At 39.9% G+C, this 16,586-nt stretch overlaps 2 protein-coding genes across 7 annotated transcripts in view; both read left to right on the forward strand.

The window, feature by feature from the left end:
• The first annotated feature begins 1,139 nt into the window (after nucleotides 1-1,139).
• Nucleotides 1,140-14,594, forward strand: mapre2 (microtubule-associated protein, RP/EB family, member 2). 4 transcript variants are annotated; one of them, XM_035171213.2, is made up of 9 exons: nucleotides 1,180-1,272; nucleotides 2,550-2,596; nucleotides 6,095-6,257; nucleotides 8,927-9,054; nucleotides 9,783-9,928; nucleotides 10,071-10,287; nucleotides 10,613-10,758; nucleotides 12,844-13,002; nucleotides 13,241-14,594. In XM_035171213.2, exons 3-9 carry the CDS (start codon nucleotides 6,136-6,138, stop codon nucleotides 13,337-13,339), a joined length of 1,017 nt encoding a protein of 338 aa, XP_035027104.1. In that variant the 5' UTR covers nucleotides 1,180-1,272; nucleotides 2,550-2,596; nucleotides 6,095-6,135; the 3' UTR covers nucleotides 13,340-14,594. The 4 variants fall into 4 exon arrangements, with proteins under 4 accessions (XP_035027103.1, XP_035027107.1, XP_035027104.1 ...); XM_035171216.2 differs by lacking the exon at nucleotides 6,095-6,257 and having other exon boundaries at nucleotides 1,171-1,272; XM_035171214.2 differs by lacking the exon at nucleotides 2,550-2,596 and having other exon boundaries at nucleotides 1,255-1,272.
• A 644-nt stretch (nucleotides 14,595-15,238) lies between these two features.
• Nucleotides 15,239-16,586, forward strand: part of spidr (scaffold protein involved in DNA repair) — a 31,837-nt gene continuing 30,489 nt past the window's right edge. For 2 of the 3 annotated variants that reach the window (XM_035170127.2, XM_035170129.2), the window contains exons 1-2: nucleotides 15,239-15,446; nucleotides 15,771-15,935. In XM_035170127.2, the coding sequence (XP_035026018.1) occupies nucleotides 15,432-15,446; nucleotides 15,771-15,935 (180 nt within the window). In that variant the 5' untranslated portion in view covers nucleotides 15,239-15,431. Of the gene's footprint in view, nucleotides 15,447-15,770; nucleotides 15,936-16,586 lie in introns of those variants that run through there. The other variant, XM_035170131.2, reaches the window with a different exon arrangement.

Below are 16,586 nucleotides of genomic sequence, written 5' to 3' on the forward strand. Positions count from 1 at the left end.
GAATTTCATACAAAGCCTCATCGAGATGCCCTCTGTCTTTTATCAAGTGCATGACTGCACCCTGGTGTTAACACAGGAGGAGTGCAGCTGTGTGAGCAGCTGAACATAGAACAAAAAGTAAAAGCATTCTTTCACAATAAATATTGCTGTTGCTGTTCTTTCAGGGATGTAAGAATTTGTAGCAGTACCTAAGAAGGTGACCTCCAAAAGACAAATGTAACCACCATAACAGTGAATCAAACATTGTAATTGTAAAGGTTTTCTTGTTAATCAGTCAAGCACCTATTGATTTTTCAGCATCACTTTAACATTGCAACATAAAAGTGTTCTTTGATCATTTTGATTTTCATTTACTAATACGCATGACAGTGATATCCCTTTTTTAGTTTAATTTATCTTATTTTAAATAATTGTTTTAAATCATTTGCCGATAGTGGCTTGTTGAGTACATTTGTATTTTTCTTTTATAAATCTTGATTAGCCTGTATTGAAAATTAACCCTCAAATATTGTGCTCAACAATTCTGAGGTGTACTTTCCTTGAGTATTTCCATTTTCTGCTTCAGATATTTATTCATTATACTATATTATATTACTTTTATTTATTCAAAAGGGGAAATGCACATTACAAACAAGGAGACAGAGAACAAACAACAGACAGATGGACCACAAACTTACATAAATAAAATATTATATTCTATTATAAATGTATTTCATAGCTTCAGTTAGGCCACTGCTAACTTTGCCAATTCAGAATTTAAAAACACATAAAATACAAAATATGATGCACTGTTATAAAGTGAATACAATCAGTAATATATGATTACAACATTAAAATACTGTCTACTTGATCAGTAATAACTATCAATTGGTGTAGTAGTATTGGTGTAACAATGTGAAATAATATATAATAATATATAAAAACCCTGACAGAACAATGTATCGTGGACAACTTTACCTTTTATTCATTAAATAAAAGTTTTAAATCCTGGAAGAATTATTGGGGACAAAATCAAAAGATACCTGGCGAGAATGAAAGCTGTGTGGCAGTGTGAGTGATCAGCGCATCAACACATGATTGGTCAACCCCCGGACAGATGTCACACGCCAACCAATCAGCCGCGACACCGATGAAACGCCGCCCAATCAGGTACCCGCTCTCTCCTCATCGCGTAGTGATTCTGGGCGGTAGAGAGGGTGTGGTGACTCAGCCGGAAAACAGCTTTCTCTTGTGTTTAAAACACCTCGTTGTTCAACCTGAGGATCATCACTGGTGAGTCCCGCTTCAGTCCCAGTCTGTAGTGCCAGTTTAAACCTGTAGCTCCATGTGTACGTGTCTCAAAACAAAGCCGCCGGTGTGTGTGTGGGGGGGGGAATGTTCCCCGGGGTCAGGGCATCTGCGAGCTGTCACCGCTCCTCCGCGTCAGCGCCGGGAGGGCAGGAGCGGAATTAGCTTCTCTGGAAGTTGCGGCGGTTAGCTCGGACGAGATGTTCCAGCGCCCGTGCAAACACCGTCAGGCTCCTTCAAACCCACTTCACTCTGTAGCTTTAGCATTGACGGGCTGCGTGCTAGCGTGTGCGCCAGTCGTAGCTCACTCCCTCAGCTGTCATGTCCAGCACGGAGCGGAGTTAGCTTCAGCAGCAGCTAGCTTGGTTTAAAAAAAAAAAAATAACAGTAATTAGCAGCGCTTGTTTCGCGTCTCCCGTTAGCAGCGATGTCAGTGAGGACAGAGGACAGGAAGTAGTGACTATACCTCACCTTGTCGTTTTATCTTTTATCAACCCCCCCTCTTTCAAATGCTAAAGTCAACTTTCCATAAAGGCTTAAAATAAACCACTGTATACGATTAGCTAAACCAGTTCTCCCAGTTTTCACTGTTTATGACTTTCCTTTTGAATCCTCCTTTCTATCGATAATATTTGAACACCATGAGTAGTAAAATGATATTTAAACATGTCCAACCTCAGGGTAACACGGACCTCTTTGCTATTATTTGAATGCTGGGGGGGTGGGGGGGGGTGGATGTGGATGTGCTGAGTGAAGCTGCCGCCCCTCTTCTTGATAAGCCACCTCAAGAGAGCCACTGGTGAGATATGAATGGAGACAGCACAGCTCTGGCCTTTCCTCTAATGGACTGAGCTCAGCATTCACACACTGTAAAACATAAATCATCACTTAGGCTGTGCATTACCAGCATGTTACCCCCCACTCCCCACCCCCCCAACCCTCACAGCACTACATTAACAAGCAGCTGCTTGCTAGAGGTCCATCTTGTCTGCTGTGCTTCCAGGCCCCGTTCCCCTGAGTGAGCCGGTGCATGTACGGGCATGAAGAATTCCAGTTTAGAACAGGTTCAGAAAAAAACATACAATAAAATACTTTAAATGATGTCAAAGTTAGACTGGTGTATCGTACATGCAACCGGTGAGCACGCTAGTGGTTTTATAACGTCTTAATTGGCTGTATACTAAGTATTGGAGATTGCTCTACTTTAAGGAGGCTTAAGAAAGTGTCTCAGCATCAAGTAATTAATCCTTTTCCACTTTAAGGTATTAACATCAGCAGAAAGCAAACTGTGAGAGAAGTCACTGTTCAGGTGAGGAGACAATAGTCACCGTCATGAATCCATCTGTTACCCCACTCACTGTCACCAGATCACAAAGCACGACACACACCGACACACTAACAGACAGCTGCTGCAAACCAGTCATTCCTTCATAAAAAGAAGATGCTCATACTTCGTGTCCTTTTCTTGTATTGTAACTGCAGATATGTCTGTGGCTATAAATTTGTGGTGGTGATACAATTCTAGATTTTGGTCAAGAGCACCACAGAGGAGAATCCCTCTCTACAGGTGAAGCTGTTGGCCCAGACGACAATCTGAACATGCATTTGAAACCGGCCGTGAACGCGGCACCTCTGTGGTGACAATTTAAGGCCCTTCAGATTGGCAAGTGGCAAGTTCATTTCAGTGACAACCTGGTAGAAACTTTTCCACCCAACCTGGCTGCAGCACACTAATGCTAACAAGCATATAGATGCCACTGATCTTTGACCATGACACACTTGTGCTGCTTGCCGCCTACAAAAAGGGACGACTCTACTTTCACTTGTGTCGAGTGTGATGAGACCAAAATGCTGCAGTTGTCACTTTCCAGTCTGATTGGGCCTCTAGCACCTCTGTAGTGGAAATGTAGTTCTGCATGCATGCTTACTTATTAGTGGAAATGTGCCTAGTGTCCACAGTATGGCCATTTAATGAGATTAGTACTTGGCTGTGTCTTGTGTTTGGCTCTGCAGGAATTTGTGTAAGGAAGGACTAAAGAATACTTTTGACCCAGAAGAGGTGGTTGCTAATTTTCCTCCAGCAAACTATAGAGGACTATTTCGCACTTTGTCCACTGCCTTGATTTATTTCTAATGTTTTCACATATTTTAATGCACTTTTCAGTGTAAAGGTGAATTTTGTGCTGTCACAGTTAAAGGGGCAATCCACAGGGGTTTATTGTACACCCGCTATGCTGACATAGTTGATCCCAGAAGATGTGAAGATCACTTTTTAAGCTTGTGTGTTGTGGATAAAGAAAATCATGATAAATAACGACAATAACAAAGATTACATTGTTTTGTAAATTGTTTGATTTATCTTCATAATATTTTTTTATAGATCAGTGTAAATTAAAGTCAGCTTGTGTCTCTGTGTAAGTTTGTAAATTCTTGGTAAAAATGTGATGTCAGCTTAGGCCTGAGGGTGGCACTAGAGTTTTAGCAGAGTACCCAGCTTTCTGATCAAGAGTTGTGAGTATTTGACATATTTTAGCTCGTTTTAAAAGCAGAAATTAACAGAAATTGAAACATTATTCATTGTATTGACAGAACAAAATAATAATATGTGGTATTGCAATTTACAGTATGGAAGGGTTTAATTCAGCTTGTAGCAAAAGATGAAAAAAAAAAAGTGTTTGTCCTCGGTTGGACTCGTCTTAACACAAAACCCCCCAAAAAGAAACACTTCTGACTCAGGAAAAACTTAGAGCAATACTGGGCAAAATCTGAGTTGACCTTTGGACTGACAGATGCTCTATGGATATTTGTATTGATCTTAAAATGTACGCCCCCCTCTCTATCTATGTTAACATTTGAACAAACACTGATATAGGATGGTAGGAATTCTCTAAAAAATTCAGGACACCTTTCAGTTAAAGAAACAATCCAATGGAAAATAAGTAATGGCAGGAAACAAATCAAGGCAGTAACAGAATAGGAGAAATGTTTTACTTCTGCATGAATACTTCTGCTAAAGCATATTGTATTAGGCCATATGAATGGCTGGACATACTTGCATAAAATTCCTGTATAAACATGATAGCTGTGCTGTATTAGTTGGTGTTATAGTCCAGTGCTGTTAACAGAGCTGTGACATCAATCCATTGTCCATCATGGCTGTTAAATACTGTGACCTGCTGGTTTTCTAATAGCTGCTTCTTATCCTTGATTACTAACCATGTGCATATCACGTGTCACATCATATGTCATTTAAATGCAGTAAAAATGTAATTCTGCTGAAAATGTATGTTTATATACAATCCAAGTTGTGCGTGAAACACGGAAATGTTCTGTGTCCTATTGAGAATAGTTTCTCAGCAGTGTCACACACGCTGAAAAACAAAAAGCAGTTCAAAAACCACAGATGTGACAACAAAAACTGGGAAAAGCTTAAAGTAACAAGGGGGCGGTCATCATTGATCTTTGCCGGACTTTTCATGTTCAATCTGCTGATATTTCCTTGATAAATCGTTGAGTCTGCAAAACGTAATTGAAAAAACCCTCATAATTACATAGAGCCCTGGGTTACGTCCATTTAAAAAGCTTGTTTTGACCGACCGTTAGTCCGAAGCCAAAATTTAATCAGAGTACTATCACAGTGAAAAGCAGTACATCCTTTAATTTGAGAAGCTGGAACCAAGTCATTTGTGCTTATAAAATCACAAGCTGTTAATTAGTCGTCAGAATTGACTGACTATTACTGTAGCACTTGCACTTTCAGCCTTTTAATATAATATAAACTTAGTGTTGAATTAATGTGTTTTTATGGTGATAACCCTTTTTTTACCGATTGATTAACACTTTACTTGAACTCCCTTAATGTAGCATTCATAAGCAGCATATGAACACTTAATAATTGATTAAGTCTTTGCAATCCACTCATATCTACAGCTGAAATAAAAGATAATGTTTTCAATTAGTTGTTTTAATATTTTTTAGACAAAAGGTGAAAAACGCACTATTAAAGTTCCTATCTTTTGTTGTATATACTAGTACAAATTATATTTTGGGTCATATTATCACTATTTCTTTGACATGTAATTCAACCATTAATCAAAGAAATGAACAGCAGATGAATCAATAATGAAACTAATAGTTGCTGCCCATATTAGATTATAGTGTCATCCACACGTTTATTAAATGTTTATATCCTTCTAAATGCCAAGTAGGGGCTTTTTAAAGGGAAGTGGTATCATTGATTCATATGGTTAGTAATCAAAACAGCTTTATATCACATACCATGTGTGTGTGTGTCATCGTTTTCATCAGCACCACTTTATCCTCTCAGGACCTGCCGGCTTGTTTTTTATATGTAGTATATGTAAACTAGATGTTTGATTATCATCTCAGCATCTGTGGGTGAAACTGGGTGGGCTGCATTTTCCTTTTTGATCAAATCCCTCCTCCCACATTCCCATTGTCTCTCGAGCCTCTGCTGAGCGACTCAAACGCAGAATCAAAAGCAAAAAGCATCCGGCATTGATCTAATCTGATGATGCTATTTTAGCACACACACACACTCACAAGCGATCAATGTGATTTGGAGCAGTGAAATAGCCCCCCATAAGGAAGAGGCAGCCAGGCCCAGCGGTCACGTGGTGCACGGTGCAGCGACGTCACACGGGCAGAGATTTGTGAAGAATAAGCAGAGACACAGAGAGAGAGAGCGAGAGAGAGAGAGAGAAAGAGAGAGAGACCCGGAGGTGCGGCACTTTCTTTAGCATTTGCATCGTTCCTGTTGTTTTTATTTATTTTTCCCTCCGGCCAGACAGAGAACAGAGTTATCTGTTCCACACGTTAGAGACCCAAATGCCCGGTCCCACCCAAGCCCTTTCCCCAAATGGAGAGAATAACAACGACATCGTCCCGGACAACGGAACCAACATCATTCCTTACAGGAAAAATACGGTGCGGGGAGAGCGCGCCTACAGGTAAATCAGTGTAATGCCGCATTCGATTTGTAATGTTAGAAGACAAAGATATGTAAGGTAATAAAAAAAAAAAGGACAAGACACTGGTGCAGACAGTAGCCTGCATGCTGGCCTCTTCCTCCTCCTCCTCTTCGACGTGTGTCGGTTTTAGCCTCGCACTCATCCGCTCCTCTTCCCCCCGTTGTCTCCTCTCATGTTAGCCCTGACACCATGGCGCAAATCGCTCTCCGGTTAAAGCCTCTCTCTGCGGGTGTGTGTGTGTGTGGCTCGTGTAGCCGTTGCCCGGTGTAACGGTGTGTGTGTGTCTTTGCACAGGCAGATTTCTGCTGGACTGGATTGAAACGGTGTCGCTTGTCAGATGACAGGACACCGACAGACGCCCCTTCTGCTGCTGCTGCTGCTGGAATATTCCCATCGTGACATGACACCCCACAGCCACATTAAACCACCTTCATTACGCTGGTGTGTGTTTAAGGTGATGATGTCAAGGGTAAACCCCTCTTTACCTGCCACTCAAGCCTGGATCCACCCTCCTCCCTGTTTGAATCCAGACAGCAGCCCTGCCCTGGTGGCTATCCCTGCCCCAGCTAACAAAGCATGCTAGCAGCAGCAGAAGCAGCAGCAGCACATACAGTATATCCGCTTTGTTGACATGGGATCCTCTGGCCCAGTTTCCTTCCTTCCCTCTCAGGGAATCAGTGAGCCGGGCCTCAGCTCCTGCACTGCTGCCAGAGCCCTTTTTTTAATGATGGGAGGGTTATTATTATCATCCTGCACATACCCTGGTGTCTGCTAGTGGGGCACGATGATTTAGCAAGATTTAATGCCATATTAGTGGCTGCCATAATCCAATAAGAAGGGTGTTTTTAATGCAGCTGTCCTTCTGCTGCCTTTCAGAGAAGTACGCCGAAATCAGTCCGAGCTTAGTCTTCATTTTTAGAGAGGATCTGAGGAGGACTGCACTCTGTTTTCATTTGTATGCTGGATGTTGCTGATTTCTACTTACACTCAGTTATTAGGTTCCCACAGTTAACACTATTGAAGTCTTAAGAAATCCTCACTTCGTTAAGGTTATAATGTCCATTTTTTGTTGCAACTGTTTCAAAGAGGTGTTAATGCAGCTTTGGTTGAACATATTTGAACACTGCTTCATACTAGGGTTACATCTAACATTTATTTTCATGATTGATTAATCTGCCAAATTGTTTTGTTTATGAAAAGTAAAATTAAATACATTACATTCACTATTTCTGAAAGCCGATGGCAATTTGCTCTGAATGCTTGTTTTGTCTGAGACAACAGTCCCAGCAACCCAGAGATTTAATTTACTGTCATGTGTGAGAAAGAAAAACAGCCCAAAAAAACTCCAACAAATTGTCAGTTATCAAAATAAATGTCTATTAATGTTCTGTCGATTGTATAACCATTGCATCTCTAAATTCCCCAGAGGGGATCGAGAATACCCTCATTGATAAATTGACAAGATAATATCAAAACACGTTTGTGTAACACAATATAGTTGAACAGCTCCAAACTACAGAATCAGGAGGAGGCTTTTTTGCAGGACTTCTGTATTTGACTGAATAACCTTTAACTAGGTGTAACTAATAAACTGGGATGGAACCTGTTGTTAATATGTTCAAACAATTACTGACTGGGCTTTAAAGTCATTTTGCTTTGCAGTTAAAAAACTAAAGACACACAACCTGTTAACGAAGTATTTTTCTCAGCATGATCAAGAAAATTGTGAAAATTTGTTAAAAAATGGTGAACATCTGCCTGGGAGATCTACAGTATACTTGGGCTGGTTGCTAAGATTTACCCTAAAGTGTGTGACTCGCGGGAAATTCTGGTACTAAGAAGGTTGTTTTAGTGTTTTGTTGCCAGTTTGTTTAAGTGCTTAATCTGTAGCTTAAGGATTAAAGTTTGCCAGAGGACCCCAAAAGCCACAGCTTTGCCAGTTGACAAAATCACACCATCCAACCAGACTTTGCAACAGCTTTTTATTTAATATGTTGGTAAAATCAAATCAAAGGATACAGAAGCAAATATGAACACAACGCACAGGGACAGCTAGAGCCCAGATATATATATCTTAAACTTATGTACATATATATATATATATATATATATTATAATGATATCATTTTTAGCATTTTCACATTACATGGCTTACTCAGTCTACAAGTCCAATATTACGGTTTTAAAATAAAACGTTGTTTTTACTGTTGCCTTGACTACATAATTGTTGGCCTTATAATAATAATACTGATACTGTGCTCAGTGAAGGGACTTGGAGACGATGGGGATACATTCAAAGAGTGGATACTGGTTCTCTGACATGCAGGAGTGAGGGGCCCACTGTTATAGGAGCCCTTACTTCAGTTTGGACCCTGGGCTTCTTTGTGGGTCAGTCTGGCCATGTTGATAAATGCTATCGATCATATGATGATGCAGTTTTACTGTGTGGCTTCCAGTGTCCAAGGGTAAACTTAGAATTTGAATTAAATTATCACTGAATGTGATTTGTTCTGATTCGTAAGTTGTTTTGTATACAAATTGTAAAGTCGTTACTGTTTCTACATTCTCCTGTATGTTTGTATATGTTAAGGTCCTCCATGTTATTGCATTGCATTTCTTTCTTAGTGTTATTGTTTTTCTGTTTGCAGTTGGGGGATGGCGGTCAACGTATATTCTACCTCAATAACCCAGGAGACTATGAGCAGGCATGACATCACTGCCTGGGTTAACGATATTCTCTGCCTAAACTATACGAAAGTGGAGCAGCTCTCCTCAGGTGAGAACAGAATGAAAAACCTTCTCTCTCTCTCTCTCTCTCTCTCTCTCTCTCTCTCTCTCTCTCTCTCTCTCTCTCTCTCTCTCTCTCTCTCTCTCTCTCTCTCTCTCTCTCTCTCAATCTAATCTTCTTCTCCCTCTCCTGGCGTTGCATGTTTTCAAAGAGGCTGTTTGGGATGGGGAACATGTTTGGGAGATTACATCTTCCGGGTTCAAATAGTCTGTGTAAGCTGGCAGTTAAAGCAACTTGTGGCAACACGCTCACCTCTCCCTGGCAGAGCGTCTCCTATAAATAAACTTGTAGCCCTTCCGTGTTCTCCTGCTGTGACCATGTAATCCACTTTGAGTCCCTCTCTGTAAACAGAGACTTACACAGTAACACTGCTTTAGGTGCAGGATCCTTTTATTAATATAGATGTCTTCCTCTGTGCTCTCCAGATTTATTTTATAGATTTCAGTTTGCCTAAAATCAGGTTGAGCTGGTTCCCTGTTCTTTTTCAAATGGATAAAAGTCTAAATAGGCCTCAGTTAATATTAGCTGTGCTACCAAGAACATGCATTAATAGTTTTCTTTTTAAGGAAACAAGGTCAACAGTCTACACCCAGAAAACGCTCCCAGGCTCTTTGTTATTCCAGGAGATTTTTGTCAGACAGATTTGATCAATCCTAGCCTGTAGCTGGAGTTTCCTGTGGCTCATACACTCAACTAACATTTTATTACATCTTTAGGAGCTGCCTATTGCCAGTTCATGGACCTGCTCTTCCCTGGCTGCATCAGTCTTAAGAAAGTGAAGTTCCAAGCTAAATTGGAGCACGAGTACATTCACAATTTCAAACTGCTGCAGGCATCCTTCAAAAGGATGAATGTGGACAAGGTGGGTTTCATGAACTTTACATTAATCCTGTTCCAGTTGTGTGCCAAATTATCTATATAACTTACTGTTCCACAACATATGTAGTTATATTTATATTTCAACTTCGCCTGACCTTCTTTTCCTGTCCTCGTCCTCGATTCAGATTATTCCTGTGGAGAAACTGGTCAAAGGCAGATTTCAGGACAATCTTGATTTCATCCAGTGGTTTAAGAAGTTCTTTGATGCCAATTACGACGGTAAAGAGTACGACCCCGTGGCAGCCCGACAGGGTCAGGATGCCATTCCCCCCCCTGACCCCGGTGAGCAGATCTTTAACCTGCCAAAGAAGTCCCTCCATGCAGCCAGCTCCCCCACTGCAGGTGAGCTTCTAGTTTACAAAGGGTCACGTTTATTTTGTCGGTTTTTCATTTGCAAATATTTATTTGGATACAGTTGAAATTATGTTCTGAAACAACACCCTCACATGTTGTTGTTTTTTGTGCCTGGCTTGAGATGGGAACATTTTGTTTTTATGTCAAAAACTCTTTATGACTAGGTCTAAACTCTAATAGTTTCCAGATTCCTTGACAGGAAATGACATCATTTCTTTGTGTTTTAAATTTAGGGTGTTGGTCAAGAATTAATTCAGAAATTATAGCAACTGCTTGTCTGTCCCTGAGTAATAAACATGTCATTTGCTTGTAGGAGCATCAAGGTCAACCTCCACAACCCCCAAGTCCTCAACACCGACATCCCGACCCTCTTCAGCGAAAAAGATCCCTGTAACAACTGCAATTCCTGCCAAAGGGGAGAAAGAACTGGAAGCGCAGGTCACACATCTTACAGAGCAGGTTTGTTTATGTTTATAAATTCTGATAGACAGGAAGTGGTCTAATTTGATTATCTTTGTGAAAGTCTTTTCTCCACGTTGCTCACATGTCTTTTTTCAGCACCGTCTGTGGCTGTGATTGAACCACAATGATGGTCTCTGTCAGGAGTGATTAGAGGGGTGGTGTGGTTTCATACTTTCATAGACGTGACTGACTGGGACTGAATTATGGATAAAATTGCGACACCTCCACTGTCTGCTTTTGAAATATGCTCACAAAGCAGATGTTCAACACAAACAGGAAAGGCTTCAATCTGTAAATACATTCTACATTTTTTGGTGCTTATTTATGTCTCACATCAGTTTGGCCTCTTCTTTTCCAATCTATTCTTTCACTAGTATTTCTAGCTTCTTCCCCACATATGATAATAATAGTTTAGAATGCATAACTTGTGTTATGGGCTCAATAATGTGTTGTCTGACCTCGATCTAAATGAGTGTATAACCACTTTATAAGCTATATTAGGCATGCAGTCTTTTCATACTTGATCCGTTGGTGCAGCAACAAGTAACAACCATGAACTAATTGTTTAACTGTTTCTGTGTCTGTTGGATGGCCTGGAAAAATTCAACGGCAGAAGAAATTGAAAGTAAATATATTGTGTACTTTTAATAAAATAGTGCATTGGCACTGTCTTCTTTGTTAGAGGATAATGGCTTTAAAAACATTAACAACAAAGAAGAAAAGAAAAGACTGTGATCTCAAGTCACATTCACTGACACTCCCTTACTCGCTCGCTCACAGCTCTTCTGCGAGCTGTAATTCAACAGCTTGAGTGGTTTGGCAAAGAAGAACAGGGGAGAGAAAGATGTAGCTCTTTAAAAATCTATATAGAACACTGACAGAATATAGATAGGATATAATTGCTTTGAAAAGTACTTTGCATCAACATTAAACAGCACTTATAGACACACTTTAGGCATCAAATTATTTGAAAGCTCAATCCACCCGTGTGAAGGACTCTGTCCATGACTACCTAACAAATTATATAGGGTTTAAAAATGTATCATGGTGCCTGCAGAGGTGTAAAATATCCACAAGAGATTTCCAACATGAGATATAATGTTCTCAAGTCCAAACACTAAAAACCATTGCTTCTTGCCACAGCAACATAACAATGACATCTCACAGCATCCACTCTGGATATAATACGTTCTGTTCAACCCTCCTACAATATCAACTTGAAGGGGTATATAATAATACTTATAGTATATTAACCCTGTATTCTATATCTGTCATTTAGGTAGGTTTTTCAGTAGAGATTTGCTTCTGCTTTGCCATAACATATTATTAGTGTTGATCAGTGTCTTACATACTGTATGTCCATTGTCCACTGATTCGGTATGATAGAAATAATTAGACATGCAAGAACTTTTTATAGACACTTTACATAGCTGAGTATGTTTAAAATGTAGAGATATACACACACACAGTCCAGTAAAATAAAGGCCTTATGTATCTAATGTAATTGTACCATTGTGAGATAAAACATGCTTGTGCAGATATAGCCAGATCCAAGGACAAAACCAGGATGAAATTGAGCCGAAGCTTTTGAGTCTAATCAGTCGCCAGCGGCAAACCATAAAGTATTGAATTTATATTGACATGAAGAGCGGATACGTAGCATTTTTACTTGACAAAGTATTAAACTGATCAATAGATTAACTAAAAATATTGACAGGGTAGCCGCCCATAGAATAATCAGTAAGTAAACTTGCTGGTTCATCATGGTTCAAGACTGCTCTGGCTAAATACGATTTGCATAATTTAGACAACTTGTATTGGTTATTCAATGTCCATTGTGTCAATAAGTTACGCAATGTTTAAATCTAATTTATGTCCTTCAACGTGCATCAGTTTGTGAGAATGAATCACGAATCAGTTTATTCAAAGCGGTGTGTGTTTCCTCTCGGCCGTCCAGTTGGTCTTGTGACTGTCTGCTATCTGTTGACTGTGACATGTCGTGTCTCCTTACCAAAGTCCATGCAGTATTGTGTGTTTCGATATTGAAGCTAAAAATAATCATGTGAATTTTGTTTATTGTAGGTGGACACATTAAAGTCGGCACTGGAAGGGGTGGAGAAGGAGAGGGACTACTACTTCAGTAAGCTGCGAGAGGTGGAGCTGCTGTGCCAGGAACACGGTGAAGAAAACGGCCCGTTTGTTGATCGGCTAATGGAGGTTCTTTACGCCTCAGACGACCAGGTCAGTCTGTGACTTCAAACTGATTTGAACAGGATTTAGGATTTATTTTATCTCCAGTTAAGTTTGTTTTTGCACCACTGCTCACAAGTGAAATGTGAGGGCCAATCTCCCTGGTGGGAAAATCATGTGAAAGTGATTGTGTGGTTGAAAGAGACAAGAACACACTCTTTGTGTGTGATCACATGTGTTTGCCTCAAACTGTACTCAGTGTCTGTTTCCCCCCCCTTTTTTAATTTAGGAAAGAGTGGAGCTGGCTGAGGGTGACGGACAGGAAGCGGAACAGCAAGCCCACGAGGAGGCACCAAATGATCAGCAGGAGGAACAGGATGAATACTGACTTCCATCACACCTCACTGCAGTTACACCCTTCTTTTTAAATATGTGAGAACTGTTATAAGGATTTTTTATTTTTCCTCATGGTTTATTTTTTGTTCTCTCCAAGACTGAGCACATGAAGCAACCTCCTGAATAGAAGCACCATCACATTTTTTTGTATCTCTCTGCTCACTGTTTAATGTTTTTTGTGACTTTTGGTGAACTGCTGTGGCAGGTTTGTGGTGACCACCTCTGCCAGCAGACACACTCAGACCATCACAGAAGTTTCCGAGGACTGTGTGGGTGGAAATTTAATTTCTAATCGTGCGGTAGATGTGATGAAATGCTGAAGTTTACACAGGTACCAGTTACCTGTCAGTGCAAGTGTTAACTTCCCAGCTTCTGTCCTTTTCATTTTATTTTATTTTTATTTTGCATATCGACAATATTATTCACAAGAATGCAATAAGCCAGGCCCTGAAAGGGCTAATAGTAGCTCTTATTTAACCTCCTTCCACATGTTGCACTGACATTTGACTCTGTATTGGACAATCTGTCCATAGACCCTCACCATATTTATTATTGTAAAGCCTTAGGCATAGTGCAAGATTCAGAATTGCATCCTCGTGAAGGAGGACCATACAGTTGATGAATTGTGAATAAAATGTAGTATAATGCCAACTTATGTCTGTTTGACAGCTATCCTTGCAAATTCCATTTCAGATAATCAGTGTGCTCCACAGTGTAATTCACACCTCACAAGGAAGAAAGGTTACTGAGGACTAGTCTTACTACAATTCAGCATTTTTATTTTTAAAGCTTCAGTTGGAGCCTGTGGTCTGTTACGATTTCAGCTGTTTGTTTCAGACTTTTGTTTTTAACCACAGGTCTTAGGGAGATGAGTCAGTTCACTGAGTTATTTGCCGTACTATATTCCAGTAAGAACATTGTATACCCTTTCTTAATATTGCATTTACTAATATTGAACTGGGCAGTGCACCATAATGCTTTAGTCATATATTATTGTGTAAATGAAAAAGGAATGTAAACTTGTACTGTCAATAATTAATGACTGGTAAATGTTTTTTTTCATGTCCCACTCATTATGCATTCCCCAAAAAACGTGTTGCATGTTTGCATTTTATTTGTGAATAACTTGACCTGCTTTTTACATATTTAATAAAAAACGTTAAGTGAGCTTTTGTATGTTTACCTGCTATTTGAAAGATGTTGAGATTCGGATGGATTTGCTGTAATAAAATTGCGTTTTGAGTCCACATGAGGGTTGTCATGTCACTCCAGTCAGAGTCGGGTTTATTAGAACCGAAATTATTTTACTACCAATAATCAATGTTTTCTACTAGAGGTTTGATAGTGTTTTATCTCTATTTAGAGTAGAGGCAGCACATAACTCCAGTCAAGAAAAGTGAAGAATTGTGTTGTTCAAGTATTTCATTAGGTGAATATTTAACAAACTTGTTTACAAAAGGCTCATTCAAGCAGGTGGTGTTTCTAAAAGAACTGGGAAGCTTAAGAAAAGTAGCACTACCCCAAACTCAAATAAAAGTCCTGCTCTCTAACTTAACTTAAGTCAAATTAATGCATATATTCTCATGCAGCATTTTGACGATAACATTGACTATAAATCGTTTAAAAATACAACATGTTACAGATTAACATACTCAAGATTATTACTTCTAGCTCTACTTTAAGTAATTTACAGTAATATCCTGCTTACATGTCACTACATCAATAACTAATAATATAACCTACATTATAAGTAAACACTTCTTCACTTTAATTTTGAATGCAAGACAATTGAAGAAGATGGATAAAGAGTCAAAATTTAAATCAAACAGGCCTTTACTTTGAATGGGAAGCTGACGAACGGAGCCGCCCGCCTCCGGTCCACGTTGTTGAATAATCAAACGCACCCCTCCTCAGATTGAGCAACCGCTGCCAGTCTCTTTCTTCACGTCGGTTTGTTGTATTTGTGAACTAGTTGAAGAAGCAAAGCACCGGCAGAGCGACCCCACGCAGCAATGTGTTGGTGAAACTGTGGTTTGTCTGACGTGTGAACAGCAGCAGCGGACTCTGCTTCACTTTTAGTCGCCATGTCTTCCAGAAAGGTGAGTAACCTGCTTGCTAGCGTTAGCTTTAGCGTCAACTTAACCTGCTAACCTCAGTGGCTAGTTAGCTTTAGCCCCTGTCTTCCCACAGCTGAGTGGAGTTAACTCGTCAGACATGGATTCATATATATTTTAATAACTGAAATAAACCAGGGCACAGATGGTGTGTGCATTTCATTTGTTGTTAGTGAACCCGGTGAGATGACCCGTCTCAGACAGCATGAAGGCTAACTTATTAGCAGCTATTAAAAATAACTTCCTTTTAAGTGGGGATGCATGTTTTCACCTGCTCCATCTCCATCATGTCCTTGTTCTTCTACGTAGCGGAGCAGGTTCTCCAGGGATCTGCAGCGTGTGTCCTTCCCGGACGATGTGTCTGGACACGGTGTCCAGGGAGAGAGGAGAGAGCCACCGTCCCTTTCATCCGTGTCCTCGGCCAAGAGTTGGGACAAGTGTGGAGACAGTTTCCTGGACTCTCCGGGGATTAAGGTTCATACAGTCTTGTGCATTTTAATGTATCTGCAGGTTTTAAAAAGCATTGTAAAGTACAGTCTTTAGGTGTTTCTTTGTAAGTTTTTAGAAGACATTAAAAAGTCTTACCTCTTATGTTCATAGGTACAGACTTTTCTTCTTGCCTGCTGTGGATGAGAACATTATACTCACACCTGGGAGACATAATGGAAATCTTTAGAATTGAGCTTTTTGGGTTGATTCACCTATTTATCACTTTTCTGGTGTCTATCTGGGTTCAATGGGTTTGTCTGTGGGTAGAGATGAATACAAAGCCCTCAATCTCTTCTATTCTTAACCACACATGATGTTATCTGTCCTTTTTGTAGAAGTTTGTGTCTTTTTGAGTATTTCCTGTCTTTTTTAAAGGTGTGTAAGTGAAATCTGTGACTCTTAATCTACCTAATACAGAGGCTCTTGGCATCTGTTCCGTAATCCATAAAAGAGATGAGGTCATGTTAATTGATTCAATACATTATTAGTAGTTATTGTTACATACAGCTAGGAAGTATGGACAAACATATGGTGCAAATGTCAGCAAGCTTATGTACCTCTAATAATAATATATATATATATTTGGTTAACTTCACATAAATGCTGTGTATTTATTTCCCTGTTGATTTGACATAG

The sequence above is a fragment of the Hippoglossus stenolepis genome, chromosome 11 (assembly GCF_022539355.2).
Source record: "Hippoglossus stenolepis isolate QCI-W04-F060 chromosome 11, HSTE1.2, whole genome shotgun sequence".
In the NCBI taxonomy this organism is placed as follows: Eukaryota; Metazoa; Chordata; class Actinopteri; order Pleuronectiformes; family Pleuronectidae; genus Hippoglossus; species Hippoglossus stenolepis.

Coding starts and splice junctions, on each gene's coding strand:
- mapre2 (XM_035171213.2), top strand. CDS start 6,136: ATGCCCGGTCCCACCCAAGCCCTTTCCCCAAATGGAGAGAATAACAAC. Junction 9,055..9,782: donor AGTGGAGCAGCTCTCCTCAG/GTGAGAACAGAA, acceptor TTACATCTTTAG/GAGCTGCCTATTGCCAGTTC. Junction 10,288..10,612: donor AGCCAGCTCCCCCACTGCAG/GTGAGCTTCTAG, acceptor ATTTGCTTGTAG/GAGCATCAAGGTCAACCTCC.